This window comes from Asterias rubens, chromosome 1, assembly GCF_902459465.1.
Source record: "Asterias rubens chromosome 1, eAstRub1.3, whole genome shotgun sequence".
NCBI classification, from domain to species: domain Eukaryota; kingdom Metazoa; phylum Echinodermata; class Asteroidea; order Forcipulatida; family Asteriidae; genus Asterias; species Asterias rubens.
The window spans coordinates 16,195,929-16,221,205 of record NC_047062.1 but is presented as its reverse complement, the minus strand read 5'-3'; the positions used below and the strand labels follow the sequence as shown (position 1 = coordinate 16,221,205).

General features: G+C 38.5%; 1 protein-coding gene across 7 annotated transcripts in view; it reads right to left on the bottom strand.

Moving 5' to 3' along the window:
• The window catches only part of LOC117288707, a 68,909-nt gene that overhangs the window by 28,843 nt on the left and 14,789 nt on the right, over window positions 1–25,277 (bottom strand). For 3 of the 7 annotated variants that reach the window (XM_033769561.1, XM_033769564.1, XM_033769562.1), the window contains exons 3-4: window positions 2,253–3,223; window positions 1,501–1,598 (exon numbers count right to left, since the gene is read on the bottom strand). In XM_033769561.1, coding sequence (XP_033625452.1) covers window positions 1,501–1,598; window positions 2,253–3,223 — 1,069 coding nt within the window. Of the gene's footprint in view, window positions 1–1,500; window positions 1,599–2,252; window positions 3,224–8,379; window positions 8,457–11,468; window positions 11,732–14,930; window positions 15,017–17,193; window positions 17,521–25,277 lie in introns of those variants that run through there. The other 4 variants (XM_033769581.1, XM_033769589.1, XM_033769568.1 and 1 more) reach the window with 4 other exon arrangements.

Below are 25,277 nucleotides of genomic sequence, written 5' to 3'. Positions count from 1 at the left end.
CACTTGGTCATTTTTAGACAAGTGCCAATGACCAGGGGTTAAATACTGAAGCAGTACAGACCAAAGACAGGTCAGACAATGTCTTTACCAGTGGCACAGAAAGTCCATCTAACTGGATAAGCTACAAGGCCATCTCATCAATGGGGGAATTTTGATAAGAAAGACGCCTGCAGCCATCCAAGTCCTTATTTAGAAATTGAAGGAAAGCAGAAATTCAGTCACCCTTTTCAACAGAACACAACCAAAATCACATTTAAGCTAATTATTTTTTTTTACAATGAAACCACTCCACACCTATTTATGGACCACCCCTTTAAACATAAACCTACACGCTGTTGGCAATACACTGGGTGGGTAATTGCACCCACTTTTGAATCTCACCCTAGGGAAATTACATCTCCTTTAAGGAAAGTAAGCCTGAGGCATGGTTAATCAAGAAAATGATCTTGAATCATTTACGAAATGACATTCTTGACAAGAGCAGAGTGGCAACTCCACACACAACGAGGCCAGTATTTTTTGGTAGTACTAGTAGAGGTAGCATGTAATACAGCTATATCAAGGTTTATCCCTGGGGCTACTGGCTGCTCCATATCACCTAACTACACCACACAGCTAATTTCCATCAACATTATCGCACCTGAATAATCTTCCAACAACATACAACCAAAGAGAGGGGTGGGAAAAGAATCCAATAAGCTCATGCCTGGCTAATTCAGGTTCCTTGGGATTATTGGCGGAGTAAAAACTGAAGGTGAAAATGGCCTGATATCAATCACATGGTGTTTATTATTTTGACAAGGTGCCTTGGAGTATGATCATTTTAATGAACTCATTACTGCGTGTACTCCAGCGTAATAATCTATTGAGGACACACAGTTCACTGGTGATGACTGGGGGTTTAACTTTTGGCTAACCATGGGTTAACATAGGATTACATTTATGCTATTTTGGATGAGGTCACCGCGTGGTTCGCAGGTGTTCCCATGTGTTATTAATGTGGCGCATGGGGGGTGCACATTCAGCAGCTGATAACATTCTGATTCCAGAAACATTGACTTGATGTTTCGAGTGACCTGCAGCGTTCACTGGGGTGTGTCGTGGCCGAGCGGTTACGAGCACCGAACTCAAGATCTGGTGTTTCTGTTCAGCGGAGTGTGGGTTCGAGTCCCGGCCGTGAAAAGTAGAGTTATTTTATCAAGTACAAGGGCTGACCTACATGTGTACACATGGTGTGGTCCTAGAAAATAAACATTTCAGGCTACTTTTATCACAATTTTTCAGACTTTTCTAAGAGAAAAAAAAAAAAAAATATGGAAATCATACTTAAGCAGGAAGAATTTCATGCCTGATTAGCGCACACCGCAAACAAATCCTTGAATAGCAACTTTTACAGCCTCCACCGGTCACCTAGTTAGCTAGACCTAGACACAGGATGTATTTTCACTGATAAAATGGCTATGACGTTGACCTGAGAGTGGGATATGAGACAAGACTTACTTATTAAAAGCGTGGATCTCCAGGATGTTACCAAACAAGGTGTCTTGTTCTATCCGGCTCATTAGATTCCGAGTCAGTGCCATTGGGTACTTGTAACCCTAGGAGAAGTACATAAACTGTCAATAAGTTGCGCATGGTTTTAGATTAGATCAATGGCAAGTATTTATAGAGTAGATTGCAGAAACTTACTTTACAGGTAACTCTCAAGTTGTGAAACTTTTCTATGCGATTTAATTTTGGCTGGCTGGTTTGTTAACTTTCAACAACAAAAGTTTCATGAAACCTTGTATAAAATTATTATCCTGCAAGGGTACATTGCACTTGGTTCAATTGTCACATTTTTTATAGATTGAATTTTGGCTTGCTGGTTTGTTAATTTTCAAACAATTTTTTTTTTAAAATGAAACCTTGCATAAATAAAAGGATTATCCTGCAACATTGCACTTGGTTCAATTGTCATTTGTCATAAACCAAAGAAAAACATTAAACAAGTCAAAGACTATGGACAAATAAAAGGATAAGATGCCAAGAAATTTCAAGGCCTAGAATTCCCACAAGATCTGAAACTCTACAAGATTTCTCATTGGTTGGATTACCACTAGTTTGTGTCAGCAACAAATTATTTCTGTCGCTACCCTTGTATATGTAGCAAACTTTGCTCTTGGCAAAGCCTGAAACAAGCATTCTTTGATTTTTAAACTTGGAACTTAATTTTGGAATGACTTCTGAATCAGTCCAGATTGTTTATTTACCTCGATGATATCTGCAAGATCCACCACATAATTCCTCTCCGTGTCTAAAAGTTCTTTGCACTTCTGATCAAGATATGACAAGCTGAGTCTTGCGAACTGTGGGGACTTGGGTTTAAGGGGAGGGGTAGAAGCAGGGGAAGCCGTCGGGGACATTGCGTCGTTCTCAACCTCCGCCATCGCCAAGATGGTAGGATTGATACGAGAGGATTTCCTCTTAGGGTCCATTCTGATGGCAGCCATTGGAGCAGGCTCAGAATCGCTCCTTAGTCTCTGTCTCGGCTTAACGGGAGAAACTGCATCAAGAGGCTTCTTGTTTGTAACTTCGCCTTTGGATTTCCCAAGAGCATTGTTCTCGATAAATTGACTGAACTTTGTTCTGGCCAATCGAGCGCCGAATGATAGAGTCCTTTGGAAACTTCTCAGGTTTGCGTTAGTGTCCGTCTTTTCGGGCGGCGTTGTTGCAGCATTTTTGCGTTTTTGTAGATTGCTGTGTTTCTCAAGACTTGTTGAATTGGATTTGCTCTCTGAGTGAGCCGTAGTACAGGTTATTTCAGTCTCCACCTGGTCCATCTTGGCTCTAGTACTTTCTTCATCCAAAATCGCCGCACAGCTCTCACTCCTTGGTTTGAGGCTCTCCTTGATCAAATCAAAATCACTCTCCATGTCCGGCTGTGTAGGCTTGTATAAAAAACTTTGGTTGGGGGATGTTGGAGTCGTTGCCTCAGTGTCTTCCTCATCTGGTTCGTTATTCATGAGACACTCTGGTCTTTTTGCCATCTTGTCTTCCTGGTCCTCAGACACCCTGGTTCCCGTTGTTCCCTGCTCAGTGTCGATGATCTCCTCATCGTTGTTGGTTCTGTTGGGAGATTCCGTCTCAGTGGGTTCACTCTCTTGGATAGACATGAGTTCTCTGTCTGATGCATACTTGTCATACAGTGTGATCAGTGAAGGCGCTATTTCCATAGAGGAATCTGTACATGGAAGAGACAAGAAAAAAACAAATGATATAGGGCCTACAGTTAACTTGGTGTCAATTCTGGTATTAAGTAAATTATTGTTACAAGTGTTAGCACAAATTCAGGACTGGAATTACATGCCAGCCATGGAAGCCAAGGCCTTGCCACTGATCCTGGCCTAGGTGCTCCTTCAAAAGTTTTCCTTTGACTTTATGATTTTCCAATGAAAGTGCCCTTTGCAAAATATATAGGCTAGCCCTTGTGCATGCCCTCTGAGATAAATGCCAGGCCTGGAAATTAAGTACCTGTAATACTCCACTTGTAGGGCCTACATGGATGTAGGACGGGCGAAGAAAAGGTAACACGCTGGTAAAGATTCATATTTGACAAATCCTATATTTTGTCCTTTTAATCAGTTTAACTTCAACGAAAGTTTAAACTTTAAGATAATGAAATTGAGTCCCTCATGTACAAAATGTACAACTGATTATTCTTTCTTTAAAAACCACAAACTACAACACAAGTTGGTAAGCATTACAAAGTTACATCTTTCACTACCCTTCCACATAGCGAAACTCACTCTCTCAACAAGTAATTGCAAGAATTTTCATCCCGAATCCACTGACAAATACCCCCCAACCCACCTGCGAAAACATTGTGCAATCTATCAATATAAAATAGCAAGCTCTTAGGATCTACTGTTACAAGAGCCAGAAATCATGTTTGAGGTTTTAACCACAAAATTCCTCCTCACACCACAGATGAAAGGAAAGTCTGTCCTGATGGACCAGTGGCTGAAATCCCCACTGTGCTTCATAATAAAAACCAACTCGGAGAATTTGCTGGAGGGGTGTTGCCTGTAAATTAGGCACTACTGGAGTGGAATTAAAGTTTGTCTTGTATTTAGTGCTTTGAGGACCTTGGGGGTTTGCTAAACAGCTTGAGGGTATATCTTTCCTCCATTCTTGCTCTATCTTATTATTGTGGTACTGAGAGACAAGTACTTTATTACACAAACTATCCAATTACTGTGTAGATACACCTTGATGGTTTAGAGAATTGCAAGGGTGTGATTTCTTTTTCGAATTAAGTGTTTTCATAACAAACCTGACAAAGAGCTGGATTTTAGCCACTTTCTAAAGTAAATATGTTACCAAGTGGAACTTCACTGCTGAAAGAATGAGACCACATCCACTACATGCACCAAAACACTTATGTTTGAGAAGAAAAGAAAATTAATAATAGTTTCTTGCAGGTGTGTGGGAGTTTTCCCTTGAAAAATTCCTGTCAAAACATGGTATGCCAAAGTGTAAATGTAGTTGTCACTTTTGCTATTCTATTCAGAAAGGTTCCAGCATTCAATAAGTGAATAATGGTAGGTCAAACCACACATCATACAGAAGGACAATAAACAACCCGGTACATCAAATATCTGGCTGTATAAACAATTGTAAACCCACACCAACTTTTGGGAAACTTCGTTACACATGTCTACACACAACCATGAACTAAAAACCATGAAATGAGACGATGATCTAGGCCATATACTAGTATCAAGTAAATTGCTGTAACAAAAATGGTTTATTTAAAACAATAGCGGTGTGTTGCATTCACCCAAAGTTCGGAACTGATTGAGTGAAGCAGGTGATATATCTCAGAAACTGATCTTGTTATTTGATCATTAACTTGTGTACCTTTCAACATCATGAGAACAATACGGGGATATTTTCGACTAGAATCACAAAATAAACAGTAACTACAGCCTGGGTGAAAATAAAACAACCCTTTGGCATTAGGTATGTTTACTTTGGGTACCAGATGGAAGTCTTGAGTTAAAAAAAGAAATAACGGAAGAGGGGTTCTTAGAACAAGTGGGTGACCAGTTACAAAGCGCTGCATGAACAAGGCAGGAATGTGTCTCACAACTCTGATGTTTCAAAGGGGGGTAATGTGAGAGTTGAAATACCAGGACTGGACGCTATGGAACCTTGTTGTATTATATACACAGCTCAGAGGCTACGAGAATGCGAAGTTGGCAAATAATAACAAGGTCCAGTTTGGACATTTTTGAGGGACTGTTTGTTTTACACCAATACCCTGTATGGCCGAGTGGAGAATCAGGCACTCGACTTTGGGAAACAACTTGGTGTTTTTTGTTTTATTAAACAAACAATATCAAGTGAAAAACACCCAAAGAAATACCAGTTGAGGCATGACATTTGGTCCTTACAAAAACCGTAGGATCATTTTATCAAGTATAAAGACTGACCTACATGTACATATGGTATAGGCTTTATTAAATTTTTAGGCTATTTAATCACATCTTTTCAGATTTTTTTCCAATGCCCCAAAATCGGAAATCAGACTGAAGTAGGAAGAATATCATGCCTGGGTATCTATATTTAAGAAAATCAGAGTGAAAATTTAGGTCGTAAAATACTGCCATAAAAACACAGTTTAAAAAAAAAGTTATCAATAAGTTTAGTAAAATTGCCAACAATCTGACTTACTTCCTTGATGATGACAAACATTACAAACTACATGCAAGGGCTGACAGAAAGTTTTAAACACATACCGTACACATGGCACATAACGGACGTATGGACCGTAGAAATCATGATTTTCCTGACACACACCAAGCACCGAGCAAGTAAATCCACAGACAGGCGAGAAAACTTGATTGGTTCACTGGGAAATAAGTCTTGGTTTGGATGTGCTGAAAGAAGCAGTGTTGGTCACTGCATAATGTCCTTGCTGCATGCAATCTTGGTGTCCGGCCACATAGATCAAGGTTTGATCATGGCTTGACCATCTATGGTCTGACCATACCTTTATATACAACTATTATTATCACACTTAGCACATTGAACGATGAGCGTGATACTGATCCATCCTCACTGCTAATGTATCATATCCCTATGAACTACACTATAAACTCTATTTTAAAAGTGACAACTCACAGCCCTGATTTCCTGAATTCTAATTAAATCACCCTGTATGAAGTTAAACCAAACCACATGTTAGTCTGCTGTCTGGTTGGATGGAGTAGGAATTCCAGTTATGTGGGAATTGATGATTCTACCAGAAGGTTGGGTGGGGTATTACAATCAGCAAATTGATATTGTTTATGTTTGTTTAATTCAATAAGTGTAAATAATGATAAAATAAACCTTTTTTAGGTACACTTTTCAACTTCATTGAATGTTAAGATTCAAGAAGAGGTTCATGAAGTGACTGGGTGGTACTGTTTTATAGGTTCCATTAAATAGGCGTCTACTGTACAAATTATTTACAAAACCTGTTGTAGAATCTGCTAGTGCTACTATACATGGGACACCCAACATGCAGTGAACAATTTCCCTTGTATTGTATTTGATCAAATTGCTCCACACAAGGTTTTATCAATTACTACTCAAAAATCATTTTGCTACTCAATTAGCATTCAGTGTGCACAAAACCAATAGATGTAAAAATTGCTGGACGAAAATTGGTCGTTGACTTATAGTTCGCATTTGTTTTGCTATTCTGGGGAACATAACACCAGACTAATATTTCCCTCATAATATTTTATAAACAGAGAAACCTGAGCCATGGCTACCACAAAAAAGCGACACTAAAAGGTCAAGACTCAGGTGTAGATTCCGACCTCAGCCTTGGACTGGTTTTGACATCCTTTCCTAATTATTCCATTAAATGTTTGTGGAGGCTATACTCCATTGCACGTATAGGAGGTGGGCTAAAACAGTCTCCTATACCTCTGAATCATGGGCACCCAATTATAACTTCAATGCTAGCACTGCAGTGAACTTTCAGACATGCATAGTTTTGCCAAATCATGATAATAACTCTTGAAAGTCAAAAACTGGGAGTCCAATTTCAAGAGAGGAAATTGAACTCAAAAAAAGAGGACACATTTGTTGATAAATCAAGTGTCAAGTAATGGTATTGCACAGGCCTAGGATTTCACCAAAACCACCTAGGCCATCACCTCATTTACCCATGTCTAGTTGACCCTTAAAGCTATTCAAAGCATGTCAATTTTCCCAATAAAAGTGCCATTTGCTTAGGGAAATGGGACTTTTCACATCCATAATAAAAGTACTGGCCTTGCCAGCTCACCCATTGCCCTCACTCGGAATCCTCTCTGACTTGTTTTTTATTATCACACAGGAAGGAACACCTTCTGACCATCGACATGATTTGCGTCAGTGATTGTTTGACAGTTGCTACAACCAGTGACCACAATTTCTCATAAGAGTTATTAGATATCCAACAACACATCAAGAAACGTCCTCACTTTATGCCGATATGGAAATGCCCTTACCATGCCTGGACCTACCACACCGAAGCCTAGTCACGCACCACACAAATGATGAGATTTCATCCTGTTTATTTATTTATGGCTTTTTTGAGTGATAGTACGGCTGATGATGACCGACTGCCAATGCTTTAATACCACTGAGAATACAAATTTGTTGGAATATAAACCATAAACGAAGGAAGTAATAGAAAATCATCTGGACTTTGATGGATCTACTTTGCCAGTGAAAGTTGTGTTGTGAATTGCAGACTGAGTAGACCCACAACAGCATATGGCAGATAAATTACAAAATTGCGCCAGGAATTCCAAAAAATTGGCCTCCAAGAATAAGATTTGTATTTTCATTAAAAAAAAATGCAATGAATCAGATTCATGTTCGTTTAACTTAATTTTTATCTTCAAAGAAAGTCTACGTTTTGAATTGATTTCCCTCAATGAAATATGTAATCACCCCATACTAACTCCCTGGCCATATACTTTTCTCTGCCATGCTCTGACTGGGCATAGAGTCTACCTCTATGATGTAACACTAGAAACATTTCAGTAATTAATGTCACATAGTTCTAGTTCTATGTTACTTATTTGGAGTTCAAGTTCACTTCTAATTTCAATTAGTTGTTTGAATTAAAAAAGCAAACAAACCAAACACTTCCACACATTGTCTGTGCTTGTTGTACATTCAAGTTGCTTTTTTAAAAACTTGCTCATTAAACCATCTACTTGGCAAACAAATTTGACTTCATTTAACAAATCCAGATTCCTGAAATAAAGAAGACGACTGCACACGATCAAAATATCAAAAATCATCCAATCAAAATACAACAAATCCAATTGATCATTAGAAATTTACCTGCAGGGAAAAGTTCCTTTTCAATCCTCATGCGAAGCTGCATTATCATCGCCACAGACATGACTTGAATAGTCACAAATCCAGCATTATATAAAAAATCCAATAAATCCAATAACAGTGCCAAGTTACAACTTATACCCACACACAACCTAACATCCCAAGTGGTACTCCAGCATTAAGCTATTCCAGCTGTTCCAACAGACAGACTGGTTAGACTGGGTTTACTGCCCTAACTGAACATGGGCCTTGCCTTCGGCCTCACGTATCATGGGTACAATTAGCTCACCAAACACATGTACACCTTGTCAAAAGAAATACCTGAACAACTGCAGTGGAACAACTGCTCCTTTGTTCTTCACGGAGAGAGACTCAACCACTTTTCAAATCTCAACCACAAAGTAATGTTCAAACTTTTGGAGGGATGGGTCGATGATAAGTTAACAACGTACATACCCAGAGAACTGCATGATTACAGCGGCAAATGTTAGGCCCTATGGGTTGACAATATTTACGTTTTATTCTCCTTGGTCCAGACAAGTAATATCGCGGGTTCCACCTGATTCAGAGACTAACCAAGGAAATAAAGCGCAGTCCAATTATAGACATACATCCACACTGAGTCAACAGCCAACCACTACCCCCTCAGTATGAATAATGCAATTGCCCACATGCCAATGTGCGCAACTGCACTATAAAAAAAAACTTGCATACGAAATACCTGAACTTGAGATAACAAAAGTGAATTCTTTGTCAAGGTTTTTTTGTTGAGGTTTTGGTTTGGTCTGTTTGGTGGTGGCCCCAGGAAGCAATTGCTTGTATGTGGCAACAGGTAGGGTATATACAGCAGTTCCGTTCTTTCAAAATGTTTTTCCCACAAGCTTATCTAAACATGGCCGCTGAAAGAGCATGAAATATAGAAGACATGGATTGAAGGCTAGGTTATGTCAACAAATCAGCTACAGTGTAAAAGGAGGGAAGGGTTTCATTCTGACGAAGACTATAGAAACCATATCACGGCACTGTGGGACTTTCACACTTTCGGAAGTTAAGAAATAAAAATCACACATGGGGTGTTAAGAAGTGTCAGAACTATTTCAGTGTATTTTGACTCAAGTAAACAAATAATCTAAAAACATTAAAAAAATTGGCATCTGGAATGAAAAGTGCACTGCAATGAGGTGCATTAACACTTTTAGTAATGTTGAACGTGATTTGAGGACATCAACATCAAGACCATGTACTCTCACTTTGCATGCTCTGATTTCCCCATGTGACTTAAAAAAAGACCTGGGGTCCCACAAGGATGTTCAAAATTCAACAAGTTTCTTCAGTGGTTGAAATAATAAAGAAATAAAGTGTTGGGGCGCAGTGGGACACTAACCTAGACAAATAAAAAAGAATAAAGCATCAGACATTTGTTTACGCTTCTCTGTCACACCTTTTATGATTCAGAATTTTTTTTTTTGGAAGAACTGTCATTGGTTGGTTAGCCATGCCAAGTATGTATGGGAACTGTGACCATGCATGGGTCAAGGCCCAGCAGGACCTAAACAGCTACTGTATTGTGCTCTATTTACTTTCCATTTTGTCCTTCGATTTTGGGGAGGGAAAAGTGACAAGTGCGTTTCCTTTTACATGTGTAAGGTTAAAGGCAGTAATTGTACATGGGTTTTGTTATGTGTCTTCATGTACTCCCCCCCCCCTCCTGCACAATGCTTGATAAAAGTGCACATTTTAAAAGCAAATATTTTTAAATTAAAAATATGTTTCACTAGGCCTAGGGCCTGCATGGATAAAATAGCCAAACACCTTCTATTCAAAATTACGTAAGTTTTTTTTGTGCCAGAATTTCTAATCCCAGTACAGTAATTGTGCCATTGTATGCGTAAAGGGCCATTTACACAGATATCGGTGACAACAAAATACAACATGGCCGACCATTTACATTGCAAGCAGGCAAACTACGTGGAAACTGGAGCAATTTTTCTAAATAACCACAGCGCAAAAATGTGCATTCTGACCATTTTGTGCAACAATATACAAACTGCATTAGCCAGCCTTTTTTTACACACACATTGGCAGTAATAATAAACATCCAAATCTCTAAATCAGCTATCAGGATGACCAGGTATCCAGCAGTGTCCATTCTACCATAGAGGAAGATACTACTGAGTACTGGTCAGCAATCAAACCCTAACCCTAACCCAAACCCAAACAACCCCTAATCCTGATGGGGTGGAAGTTGTTAACTTTATCACCAGGATGTCTACCCTATATTTGTTTACACTGATTCCTTCCTATTATCAGCCACACATTCCCCAAACAAATGACTGAGCACACAATAGTGGCTGACAAACCACTGCTTATTTAATCAAGGGGTTAATTGGCTACATAAATAATTGATTGGTGTTAGGGTAGACAAGAGAAATAACAGCTTCCTGTCTTTTTTACTGTATGTCCTCCATGGTGTACTCCATGGTGTAATATACAAGCATGATTAGGTCCTTGGGAAAAAAATAGAAAACATTGATTGAGTACAAGGGTTGACAGACTTTTCAAGCTATTCAATCACAGTTTTTCTGATATATCCAAAGGCAAACAAAAAAGAAAATCAGACACTACTAAAAGTAGGAGTATAGTATCACGCCTCAACATAACAAGCACACATTCATTATCTCATCTGTGATCAGTACTGCAATGTACACTATCTTGCTACAAAATGTTTCTATACCATTATACAGAAAAAATACATCTAGAGTGATTGATGATTGAAGTGCTGCACATATCATAGGAAATAAAGAGTGACTGCGATACAGCATAATTGTTCTGACGCCAGGGAAGAACATTTTATTATCTGACCATCTGACAGCTAATAAGACACCTAATATACACACATAAGCAAGCCTAAAAACACAACAAAACTTGTAAAAGTACAATTTCCCTAATAAACTATGATGAAGTTGTTGCTCTGAAAGTTTACCTTCCTTGTTTAACCTAAACTTAAATGTTCAACAAAACAAAACAGAAAAGTCAAATCAAATTATTTGTTGAATTCAATGCATTCCCAGATAAACAAAGACGATAGTTACCAGAAAGGCGAGCCATCTCGACTTTCTTCTTCTTCTTCTTCCCTTTTGATTTACCAAACGGAAGAACAAATCCAAGCATGGTTCAACAATCGTCAGAAAAATACTCAAAACAGATCCGAAGTCCAAACACCAATCACTCTCCGCAGTCCGCACACAGACATTCAAACCAAAGAAGAGGAAATTAACGTGAATAAATTGTTTTGCAAAAAAACAAATAAATCGTTGAGCAGAGCCTCTCCTCTGTTCATCTCAAACCAAAACTCAATGACAGAAGAACAGAGAAAAATCCACATGTCAGGTTTTTATACGTACATCTGTGCACGAGCAGGCATTACCTCATTTATTCCCAGGGTTGCCAGTTCCACGTTGGAACTTCTCCAATCGAATATTACAATTTCATTCAGTAATCCCTGTGCATGATCGAGCACGGTCAATGGTTGGATGTTATTTCCGATCCCCGGTTGCTGACCCGGCCAGCGGCTAATAGGGGTGACCTGCATAAGTGTACATATTTTACGGCCACGTCGCTGCAATGAGGTAATGCATTGCGGTGCTATATTAGGGATAGCTGGCTGTTTAGTCGTTAATTAATTAGAAAGGGCATGGGTAACATTGATACATGCAGATATTGTGGGCGTAAGAGTGAGATGGAGGCAAGATAAGAATTCATGAAATAATAAATACTTACTGCTCATTGGCGTACAATTTGATATGATTTATTTCAAGCGTTAGCCTATTTTATACATGTACATTATGCAGACTGTACATATTAATCCGAATACATCACATAGATGGTACATTTGACAGTGCCATACCATAATACATAATAATGTGCATTACAACATTATTTTTGTAGGCCTTTTGGATACATGTATACAGTAGAGCTGTTTTATGTTATACAATATGAACTTTGCGTTTTATGTAGGATGTGAAGGCAAGCTGAAGACTAAAAGACTCGCGTGAATATTCAAACATTGGAACCTGTTAAAGAGCATGAATTTGTTTCCTTCATTCATGTGTTCATGTTCATGGGACCAAATAAATCAAAAACGTGACAGCTAAATGTACATGTAATTTTATGTATAACAGAGAATTCAACTAATTCTGTAAAAAAAAAAAATTGTTAAAAGATCTGAACATTTAATGCGATAATTGTTTTTAAAAATGTCTAGGTACCGGCTGAAATTTTATGAGTTATGATATTTCTTGATAAGGATGTAAGACATGTACAGTACATTGTACTCGTTGTGTCCATAATTTTACACTTCGCCCATTTACTTTAACCTTTCCAAAATGCCACATTGTAATTTCTCTGCTATAAATAAACTAAATTCTATATTAGACTTGCCTCAGCAACTAGGAAATTTGTCATGAAAAATCTGCCCTCCGTTCAAAGGTGTACACTCCCCCAAATGCTTACCGACCTGAACTTAATTATTAACTTAATAAGGATTGACGAGCTCCTTCATTAATTACTTCCTCGGAACAGTTTTAATAACATTTGCATAATCCTATACGGAAAAAAAAAATCCACAAGTAATGTTTTCCCCTAGGGTCAAAACAAAATTGTAATTTGGATTAATTTTTCCAGAGTGTAGGTAAAATATGCCCGTGGATTCAAAACTTAGTACCCTCCAAAACAAAGAGTAATTCTTTAGTCCTGCAGGGCGAGTGCTCTATACGCACAAAGGATGAGTCATTGGCCTCAACCATTTTTATAATAGGAGGGGGATAAGATGAGGGGATTCGAATCTCTGAAGCATCAAGACAAGCGCTGCCTATACCGGTCAATGACAAAATCTTAAGTCAGCAATAGAGTGTAATCATGCAATTTTTGTACGATAGCAACTTGTTAAACAATCCAAAAGGAATGCAACTATAACTCATGAGTTCCAAAAGTAAAATGAGGAATGAAACAAACTCATCAGTTCCAAAACAAACCCAAACTAAAACGAGGGATTTGAGTCACCAACTCATTCATCGTGGGTGCCCAAAAACAATCAAAAACATATTTTTAGACATTCTCAAGTAGATGTCGACTTAATGCAGCAAATCTTTCAATGTATTAACCCTGCCATAAATCATTGCCTTGGTACCACCAATTGTTATTCCACTCCAGTCAACTATTGCTCCATGAGTCCATGGAGGCGAGTCAACCCAGGGTTTAAGCTCATGACCAGAACAGTTATTTACGTAATGCTCTGCCATTAGCGTCCTCGATGGTAAACATGAGCTTTTTTTTCAAATTCAAAACACATAAACAAATAAACGGCAGCCATGATAGGCGGCCAATCACACGGCTTCGTTGGCCGTGACTCATTGAAGGGATCGATCGATCATTAAAAACCCTCTCTTGACTTCAAAGGTCAACGTTGGAATTCAGGTTGATCTGCTAGAAAAACATGGAACATTACCAGTGATTCCGAAGTCTACACGTATAGCTCTCCTATACAAATACGGCTGGCTATGGGGATGGGAATCAACCATTTTTTTTGTGTCCTACTGACATTGTGCAAACTGTCGAACAACACATATTTTTTAGGAAGCTGTTTATTTTATAATGAGTTGCTAAAAATAAAACAATGTTCATGAAAAGCGTTTGCTGCTGATTCTGTTGCGCTTCTTGAAAAAATATAGGGCCTAGCAATGTCTAAATTGTCTGGTTATTACAAATAATTTGTTTGATACTGATTATTTTAACAAGTTGCTATTAAATAATGTTCATGAAAAGAGTTTGCTGCTGATTTTCTAGTTCTTCCTTAGACAAACAAAAGGCCTTAAACATATTTCTTTCTCCATGTTTTAACTGAATCTCATGTACTAAGTAAGGAGATTGGAGATATACATAATTTAAGAACACCACATGTTGTTTTCACAATGCAGGGAATGTATCAAATTCAGATGTATTTTACTAAAAACATAGAGTAGTTGTAAACAAATAAATACATAAAACCATAATATGTGTGTACAAAAGATGTTGGTTTAACAAGAATCACAAATTTACACAGATAAAGTGTTTATGGAAAAAATAAACATGTATATATATGCCCTACAAGTAAGATTATTATCAAGTATGTAACATAAAACACCAACATAAGTTACTGCTAATAATTACCAGATTTATTGCTAATATACGACCAAATGTACTAATTGGAATTCTGAAACGACTTCATGCTCAAATTCTTAAATGACAGTTTTACTTCACAGATAACTGTGTAAATAAAACGCTAAACAACAAACCCATAGTACACTCCTGCATCTGTTATTTATTGTCCTCGCTCCATTAGGGGAAACAAATTGTATTCATTGCTGAACAATCGATAATACTGGGATACAACTCATGCGTTTCCGCCATTCCATATTATGACTAATATTATTTTTTTCTATGACATATATAGAGTGTGGATTCTGTGGAATAGTCAATGAGCACTTTATACAAGTGTATTGTCATATCTGCCATACCTTTATGCTGACGTAATTATCATCCTCAGAAACCAGACCCACTCAGTGTGAGATCAGTACATGTACCAGTACATGATGTAGTAGTAGTAGGCCTTACACGAGAAACACTCAAGCTGTTCATCTACTGAGTAATGGTTACACCTGCTTCAATCATAGCCTGTGTTTTTCACTGTCCGCACACAGGAGCACCAGAGTTCGCCTATTACCACTGAATGTTGCACACAATTATGCAGAGTGTCTGACAATCAATATTATTTGATTTACATGTACTGTACAATGTACAATGTGCGACTGGTTTACTATGGCCCTTTGAGCAAGGGATTACCAATACCACAGCTATGATGTAACTTCACCATTATTCATACAAAAGGATCTATGTAAAATTGATATTATTCATTTTTACATTTCATTATGTACGGACATTATAGAGTAGATGTTCTAAAAGGACTCTCTCAGTTTGTTGTCAATGAATTGAATTGAAGGAAAAACATCTGGCAATTAAAACCACATGAAAAATGTTGTGTGTGGTCATTGAGTTCGACCTTGAACCATGGCTGAAGGCTTGGACCAAAGACAAAAAGTAACGAAGCAATTGTTACCTCTTTGGTGTAAAAGTGTACCAGTACATTAATTTTGTTATAACTCAAGGTTCTGTTTATGAGCACAGTATGAAAACATCTTTTTATGAGGGTTATTTTCCTCCATGTCAGAAACATGATTGGTGTTTGTTTACTGTTTATATCTTTGTCAATCAGATTCAGAATTATAAATGACCTGCTGAGTACAATTAACTACGGCTATTACTTTTCTCGTTTCAATTATTTTTCTTTTGTTATATTCGTGCCTTGATGAGAAAACCTCTTGCGACTCTGGTTAAAAAAACTGTAATTTAAAAAAAACCAAACCACTTTCCTTTTAACAAAATATTTCTTTTGCTGCTTTTAAATTGGGTTTCTATTTTCACAGTCCAACAACCTCTTGATTACTGACATTTATTAATGTTGGTCTTTTACAAACCATTTGTTGTTGGGATCCTTGGTGACTACTGATAAGAAAGACATGTTTTCCTTCCCTCCTGTTTACTTTCACTATCCCATGGTCAAACTAATTTCATCGTAGTCCAACTGAAGAAAAAAAAACAATCGTTCCAAGAAGTTGTTCGTTTTTATGGGTCTTACCAACAAAACCAGACCATAAAAGATAAGAATACAAAACACAATTACCTGCAACAAGGAATCACAATTTGAAATAGATCATCGGCAAGACTGAGTATAACTCTCCCGTTTGACAGTCCACACAATACCAGAGCACAATGCATCATGATAGAAACACAAACTGCAGTTCAAACCAATTTCCAATCGGCTGCGGGCCACCAATACGCAGCAGACCAGAGTTCACCCAAGGTTCTAGCTGGACTGGTACTACTGGTAAAAGTAAAGCCCATTAAAATAAGAGCGTTTTTCCCATTACATGGGGTAGCAAGTAGACCGTGCAATAATTGGCAGCACTTGAACTGTGCGAGGCAGGACGGTCCTTGGGATAAACCATGCCTTGAAGGGGATCTTAAACGAGCGTGTACGCCTCATCTTAATAATTCACCCATAGCCAGAAAAACCACAGGACAAATTAATGAACCAAGACAGTCACTTTTGGGGTCGAGAATTGCTTTGTTCACCTTGGTTCACCCTGCTGGTTGGTTGCCTGATCTGATACATGGGTCATGGATGTCACTTTTTTTAAAGAGTAAAAAAAGGTCCAGAGGGTCAATTAAGTCATGGCTCTTACCCCTTTTATAATATCAAAGCCGCATGAGTACAGGGGCACACGTAGGCCTGACTGACCTCTGTAAAGTAGCCTCACTCACCATTCCAGGACCTCCACTGATGTATGGTCACTTTTCAGCCAAGTCAACTCCCATTTGCTGGACTCCCCTCTTTCTTATCATTGAGATACATGTACAGTCCTTCACTGTTTGACACTTGCACCCTCACACTTAGATAAACCTAACAGTGATGAGTGAAATAATTGCACTATTTTGAAAACATTGTAATAATGGACACAGTGTTGCTGCTGAATTATTGCCCATTTTAGGCAAACGCCCAAATCATACTACATGTATGATCCATGTGAACAGCATCAACAGTGTGTACAGCAATGTACTGAAGTTAAGTTTAACTTACCAATATGTGTATTCATAGTTAATTATTAACTACCAATGGAGTTATTAATTCATTAATTATCTTAAAGAAAATACCATACTCACAGGAATAACAAAACGGTACAACTCCACCACTCAGCAGCTCATTATAGTTTCTGCATTACAATGACAGCATTCAGTGTACATGTCTACATCACAGACCACACCAGACATACAATAACCTTCCTTTCCACACTGGATAAATAATAAGTCCAATGTCACAGCCGCATAGGTAGAATATGTATTGATAGAATCTTCCAACATCAATGCTTTGACTTCATAGGAATCCTACACATATCACTGACAAGAGCTCACACTGGAGAGCATGCAGGGTCCCTTGGATCGGATGGACACACTTCTAGAGTAGAGAAGGTTCTCGTCCAACGTCATCGATTTCAGGAGACCGATCACTCTTAACAGCTGACTGCAACTGCAAGGGCATGAAACTATTCAGTGAACTAACGCACACACACACACACACACACGCACACTGGACAGAACAGAAATCTCTAAAGAGACTTGCGGCGAGCAACCAGAAACGACCAACCTTTGATTCGGGTGCAAGAACTATTCATCCGTAAAATTTGCCTCTGCTTTTGTGCTCTTGACATTTGTTGTCTTGGGTCAGGGTCCCTGATTTGGACAGAAAGCTTTTTTTAAATCCGGGATTTAGAATGTACAAATCAGTAGTCAGGGTTGTACGTGTACATGGAGGTACATCAACTTCTCCTAAATTGTAGGTTGACGGTGTTCCGATTGGTTTTTACAGTTTAGTGGGGAAGGATAGGAAGTTATTTGATAGATTACAGGATGTTAAACAAATTGTGTCAAGGCTTACCCCATAACTATTGTCTCGCACATTCCAAGCATGCCAACACACTTTCCCTTCATTGTCAAAGACTTATTATTACGCAGGAATTCTGGAATTCACACTGCCTAATTTACTACAAGGATTGCCAATCAGAAAGGAAGCCCAAAAAAAATAAGAAGACAAGTTGGGACAATAATGGACTTGTTTGGGTCTTCTTCAAAGTTTGCACAAAACAACAAAAGTGTTCTAAAAAATGTATAGACGGCTGGCTGGTTGTCTGCTCCGTTATTGTTCGTGTACATGGTATTACCCTAATCTCAAGAGCCCCCTTCAAAAGAAGCACCTGCATAGGCTGTACAGTGGCTTTTATTCTCTGTCAGGTCCTTGCACTACAAGGTATGTCTACCCTACATGTTATCAATCATGCCCAATATGTGGCAGAGGGTGTCCCCCCCCCCCCCCAAGAACAAATATTTCCATTCCTTACTCTTTTCCTCTAGTATAGAAGTACCCCCTCCCCCTAAAATCACCCAATGAATTCGTGAAGACAATGAAGACACAGATCCATGCATGGAAACAATTATTTATATTTGGTTTCTCCAGAAGACGATCAGAGCATACTGATTGAAACGTCGAGTTGAAACCAACGGTTCTTTTACGAACCACCCCCTCGAGAAGACGATCAGAACATGCTGATCGAAACATCGAGTTGAAACCAACGGTTCTTTTCAGAACCACCCCAACTCATTTAGAGTTACATGTATATTATAGGTTAAAAGTTCATTAAAAAGAAAGCCAAGTAGAGTAAAAGAAAGATTTTTTTTTAAACGGTTCAAGTTTGATTACCTTTGTTGCCACAAACTCCCGTTTTTGCTGATGATGAAATAAATTCCACAGGAAATCTTGTGTTAAAACAAGTGCTCTTCACCATGTTCTTACCCTTAGGCCTACTTGTTTGTTTTATGATTGGTCTTTTGGCTGATAATACTGTGGTCATTGAACATTGCTCAACCACTGACCACAAAATGAACCACACCCATAAGATATACATTCCTCACGTAAGCCTTTCAACTGGCTTCCTTCATTGAGCCATCTTGCAATGTCAATTTATGCAGACTCATGAATATAACACATCTTTAGAAAATATCCTTGGTGAATCCAGGCATTTTCTAAAATCATTAATGAAAAACATTTAAGAAATAAGAATGTTATTGTCCGCAAAATAAACATTAGTTTCCATTGGCACATTACATGTTAACAATAATATTTTGTTGCAATATGTACAAAGGAGTCACTGAAATGGCTTTCTTAAAGCGCAAAATTATTTTCTTTTGAATTTGTCTGCATGTTTCTCTCTGAATTTGATTGTCATCCTCAATATATTTGTACAGCAATCACTTTGAATAAACTCCGTTCATATCTGTACACTTGGTCCGTATGCAATCCATTCTCCAACCTGATGTCCATGCATCGCCACCCCCACCCCCCCCCTACTCTTCACAAATTGCTGGGAAACAAACGATGAGCAACCATGACCAATCTCTGATATCGGGAGTCAAGATTCATCACCAAAACCACTAATCATCATTTTAAAACATCATCATCTTTCATAAATAGCGTCAAACGAGACGGAATATCACACAGTGTAAAAGAGCCATAGAACAAACCTGCCACGATGAAGCCACGCTTTATGACCAATTGTTAATTTCCCATTCTATTACAGTGATTTCCTTCCTTCGTTATCTTCGACACTTTGTGGCCATGGGAATAGATGAATGGCTGACGGGAATATCTTAGATGTTAAAGGCACGGACATCGTTACTTTTCTTGGAAAGGTTCCAACACAATCCTCCAGTTGTCAAAAAATGTTTCTTTGTAATAGATCACACTCAACTGTTTAAGGGAGGGCATACTTTCGTAATTACAACCAAAATTAATAACCATCACAACTTTCTTGGTAAGAAGCACCGCAGCTGTTCCCTTCAAAGTAGAATGGTTTTAGAGAGAGAGATTCAAAAACAAATTCAATTTGAGAAACCTTTCTGCATAAAATATTTCTCAGATTGTGTTTCCAACTACGGATTATTCTTTCTGCAAGGACATAACCGCTCAAGAATTTCAGCAATATCTTAAAAAATGCTACCACTTTTTGAAACTAAATTTTCACAGGTTAGTTTTATTGTATTATACATTGATATCCCGAAACGAGTCCAAAAACCAAAGGTATACTCTGGTAACAGAAATCCCCCAAACCCAATTCTTTTGATTCGTGAAAGTCAACAAATAAGATCAGATTATGATTTTACTTTTACACATTTTGCTAAAATACTAACCGAATTCTATATATTTCAGTACATGTATTCCTTATTAATACATTTATCCATTTATTTATTCAAGTCCTTCAACCATACAAAGAAAGATTACATGTTCGAGAAAGACTCTGCTAGGGTCGAAAACGTCAGGCCATTAACTATTTTTTGCATGTTCAAGAATCATAGTACCACATTAGAGCTTAGCAACCAGGGTCGGGGTCATACCCGTATGATGCAAATATTTGTTTCAGGTACCCTACCATGTTGAGCCTCAGTCAGCAATTTTAAAAGAATAGAACTAGACAGTCCATGGCCACAACTTTGTTTTTCCTTTTTAAAACTAACTCCAACTCCAACTTGCAAAAACGCTTGTTGCTTTTTTTTTTTTTTTAATAGTGTTTCTTTCATTGGTAGGCATTTTTGTTTTGGGAAAGTGTGGGGAAAATTAACACTGACTAACAGTAAGCAAGTCAGCAAACTGGCTTATTCCATACGCTCCATGAAAGGATGTACGTCAATTGGCAAATCGACATTCGTTAACATCCTAGACCTGGCCACGCCCTTGAATGTACAAATTAACTTCCTGACAATCTCCAGTAAAGCTGTCCAACACATAGTCGTCTTTAAAATGGATGGGCACAAACATGTACATCATGTACACATTTTGTACAACACATGTAATAGATATTCAAGTATTTCGTCATAATATGGGGAAAATGTAATTTTGTACTGGATTTAATGCAAAAGGCACCACAGCAAAGCACAGGGCACCAATTGCTGTGGATGCTGTGTGTAATTCAAGGCCTGTTAATTCATTACATAAGCCAACAGCTCAAGTGCTAAAAATAGTTACTAATGGTGAATAGGAAATGAGAAGTAATGTTCGGTTTTAGATGCTACAAAAAATGAGCGAAAATCAACCCCACCCAATCAGGCAGGGACTGAAAACACATTCCATATGCAAGGCTCTGGTCAGAGGTGGGATTCGAACTGAAGTCCACAGGGGTAAAGTCCACATTTTGTTCTCCATGATCTAACCGAGTGCAGTATGAATAATCTGTAACTGTTCAGTGACACATTTCCCTTTGAAGTGTCCCTAAAGATCTGAATTTCATAATTATGAGGAAATTGAACATTACTTTTTGGATCAAAACCAAAACTTTATTAGTCTTTCTGATTCCAGGGAACAGCGAAAACCAAACACAGGAGGCAAGAAAACACACCAAAGAGCAAAGAAAGACACTTTCTCTGTGGCAATTCAGTGCGGTTTTGATTCAACAATACAAAAGACCTGTTATGTTTGGGATTCAGATTATAATAGAGGTAAAACCTGGACCTGGATTTGTTTGTCTGGGGACCATTTCTCCTGAAATTGTTGCATAATAAGCTTAATCTGTCTATATGCTGGTTAACTGTCAACATTGGGATGTTGATGGCCAACTGCATTGTGTACATTAACAGTGTGTACATTGTGTTTACCAGAGAACAATGAAGTTAATGGTGCAGTGCGGAACATCATTGCTTACAATATGATAATTCCTGAAAAGAAAAACAGTGGTTATGTGTTGCTATGTTGTTCCTATTAGAATACTCCCCTTATTTAGTGTATAGTTTCAAAATCAAAACTAAACCACCGCACGATCAACAGCGATTAATAATCAACTGCAAAACACTATCTCATCGATGTTATAATGTGTAGGACAAGTACCAACTACATAATCATGAATTATTCATTTATGTTTATTTGGGTGTGGAGGGAGAGCAGTTGCCCAACACATTTCTATCAACAATCAATCCCAAGATCAAGCAACACAACAGTTTAATCAAAGTTAAAGTTTCCAAGGCCTTCAAGAAAGACTGCTAGGGTCGAAAACGTCAGGCCACTAACATTTGCTTGCATTTTATTTTCCGCTTGGCATGCTTTGCTTAAAAATCAAGCATGGCCTTACCAAATGTAATAGTACACAAACAAAGACGTGCACATAAATAATAAATCTAGAACACAATCCAGATCTATACAAAATATATTAACTACCGGTATACCACTGTGAAAGAGCTTTTTATTAACGGCTTCCTTAACTGCTGTATTACTTGTGACCCACTTTCATATTTTTATAATGCAATGACACAATTTTATCAATAGTTCTCCATGAAAGGTGATCCGTTTTATGTCACCGGGATACTATAACTATAGGTGCATGCCTCCACGTAGGTCTCTCTGTCTTTCTGGGTCTTGCAATGTTAGAGTACCGTATTTGGAAATTCTTCATGTTGTGCACACGAGAGAGCTAGGTTTACTCAGATTAATGTTGTCCCCAAAATAAACAGTGTGATTGTAAGGGTTGGCAGTGGTGTAATGGTCGGGAAAGTTTTAACGTAAAATGAGAAAAATACTTTCAAAGAATATTTGCAGTCCTTGATCACTCGGACTCTTAACTGCATCAGTATCAAATATAGCGTGCGTTTTTTGATACGGCCAGTTATATAGTTCACACTACGTCTACTATTGTACCAACTTGTTTGAAATGGTTGATTTGAAATTAACAAATTGAATGCATGTCCTTCAATAGTTCAGAAAGAAGTTTGAACTTTCTATACTTTCATTATGCTTCTCAACGAGCCAATAAAGAGTACAATTGTAGCCAACAGCAAGTCTGCGCTTTGTAGGCTTCTTCAAGCTGTAAACAACACAACGCCCGAGATTGAAGCAAAGAAAATGTTTTCGCTACGAGGTGGCGACAACAGGGAAATCATTCACCCATAAGGGACAAAGTAGCTCAACCATGATCGGCATTTGGGGGGAGCCGAAATTAGAGTGGTAATCCTACAATGGGGGGAACTGGAGTGAGATCAAGGGATGACAAAGAGAAGATAATTGTTACTAGAGAGCCAACAGGTAGCGTCCTGTCCTCTTCCAATGAGGCATGGGGAGGTAGCTCCGGGATGGTGTGAAGCAAAGGTGAACATAGAGAAAACATCTATTGCTGACGGGTAATTCAACGTAAAACAGAATTCAGGACTGTAGAAACAGTTCCACTTCTCTGTTATTAGATTGGGTCGCAGGAATAGCAAGTGTTACAAGTTTATGATAAACAATTTAAACTAGCTGGTTACAAATTTTGTTATTATCTTTTCCCCCGGAGTTGTCATTTATGTACAAAAGTGTAAACACTTCATACAAAATAGTGTCCCTGGTGATCCACTTTTAGTCTCTAAACAAATCAAAGATAAAGGATAACAAGGACATATTGTATTGCCTGAAACAAGTTGACTAAAAAGTATACGGAACAAAGACAAGAATTCCAATAAATGTGTAAACAAACGGTGGACTATGGAACCATAAATTTATATCTTATTTACCTCCAGATTATGTTCCTGATACATTCAAATATGAAAATAATCATTTTTAAAAGAGATGATTTCATTCATCGCAAATTTAAGTGAATCGGACATTAATCTGCACCAATAATTACAGAGACAATTGGAAAGAATTCTTCACTGTACATCTGTGAAATAATGCGTATTTAGAATGAAAACAGGTCTCCATAAAGCCATATCCGAATGGGCAGCGACAGCTACCGGTGTTGCCAAAAGGATGTCCTATCTACAGATGACCCGGCAAAACAGTCAAAACCATAGCCTTAGCCGCCAATTTTGACGCTGCCTTTAAAACAGTGTTCTCCCTTAACAGTGGTCCACTGGCCAAATGTAAGTTCAGGCCTGGGGCCCTGGGATTTCATCTTAGAGAGGGCAAGGCAATTTTCATTTTGAAAAGGGCACTTCCACTGGAAAAACTTTAAAGTCTAGATGGGAAACTTTTGAAGGGGCGCCAAGGCCAAGACCAGGGCAATGGAGACCATGGCCTCGGTGAAATTCCAGTCCAAAAGTCCTTACAAGTGGTCTGGTTGGATGGCTCAGTGTTGAAAAGTCGCACTATTTATTACAAATATTGACTAGTGAAAAAAAATGGTGGGCTACTGAAATAGCGAGTTAATTGGCCCTGCTGGGTAGTAACCAAAAAAGCAAGGACAAACCTAACCAATGGTGTATTGATTAAGAGCATAGAGCAAGGAATTCCTTGCTCTATGTTAAGACCAGCAGTCTTCTCTAATGGCAAGACTTGTACATTCCCTCATATATGCTGCCAAGGAAAGCGACATTATCGTATCCATTCTAATAAATTTTCAGCAAGTGACAAGCTGCACGCAGGCCTAATACTTCACAGAGGCAACTAAGGCGATTGCTTCCATGCCTCCTGGTCATTGCCTTAGTGCCCTTAAAATGCTCCAGTAGAAATTTACAATTTCCTCATAGGGAGCCTTTTAACAAGGAGAAAATGCCTTGGTGCCCTTGCCCTTTCCAAAACGAAGCATATGTGCACCATTTGACATTCTGCACCAAGATCCTTAGTGATGACACACAAGGATGCTACCAAAAACTGATGAATAATGACATGTCCTGATGTGACACGACTACAACTTGTCCCTCATTAGTCTCATCACAGACCCAAAGCTGGGGTTCCAACAAGGACCCTTCCAACAATGAAGAGGCCAATCAGGGTAGGAAACGACAGATCTACCCGCTTGAGGTAAATTCACACAGTCATTCCCAAACACACACCTCGGTAAATTAAGGGTGGTGGACAATGGCAAGGCTTAAGCCACCCCACTTGGAAGTCTTTTTGGGTCCAAGGAAAACAACTTGAGATTTGTTTGAGAGCGAGCCAATGTGAAGCAAGTAAACAAACTTTCTTTGGGTATTGTTGGGGGAGGATGACCTTGCGAAGACAGGCAGGCGGTGTACCAGGTAGTGGGGGTGTAGGCCTATAATAATTATATTCCTTCTGCAATAGAAGATGAAAGGAGGGGCCCTTTGGGCAGCCAAATGTTTTTTTACAGGTAGATCGTGTGATCCAATCTAGTAAACTCAGTCCAGGGTTACTGGTCAAACCCTTGCTCTATGGTCAGACCAAGTGTGCGCATCTTGAAAAATGTGCAAAAATAAAAGTTTGTGCGCCAGAGAAATTT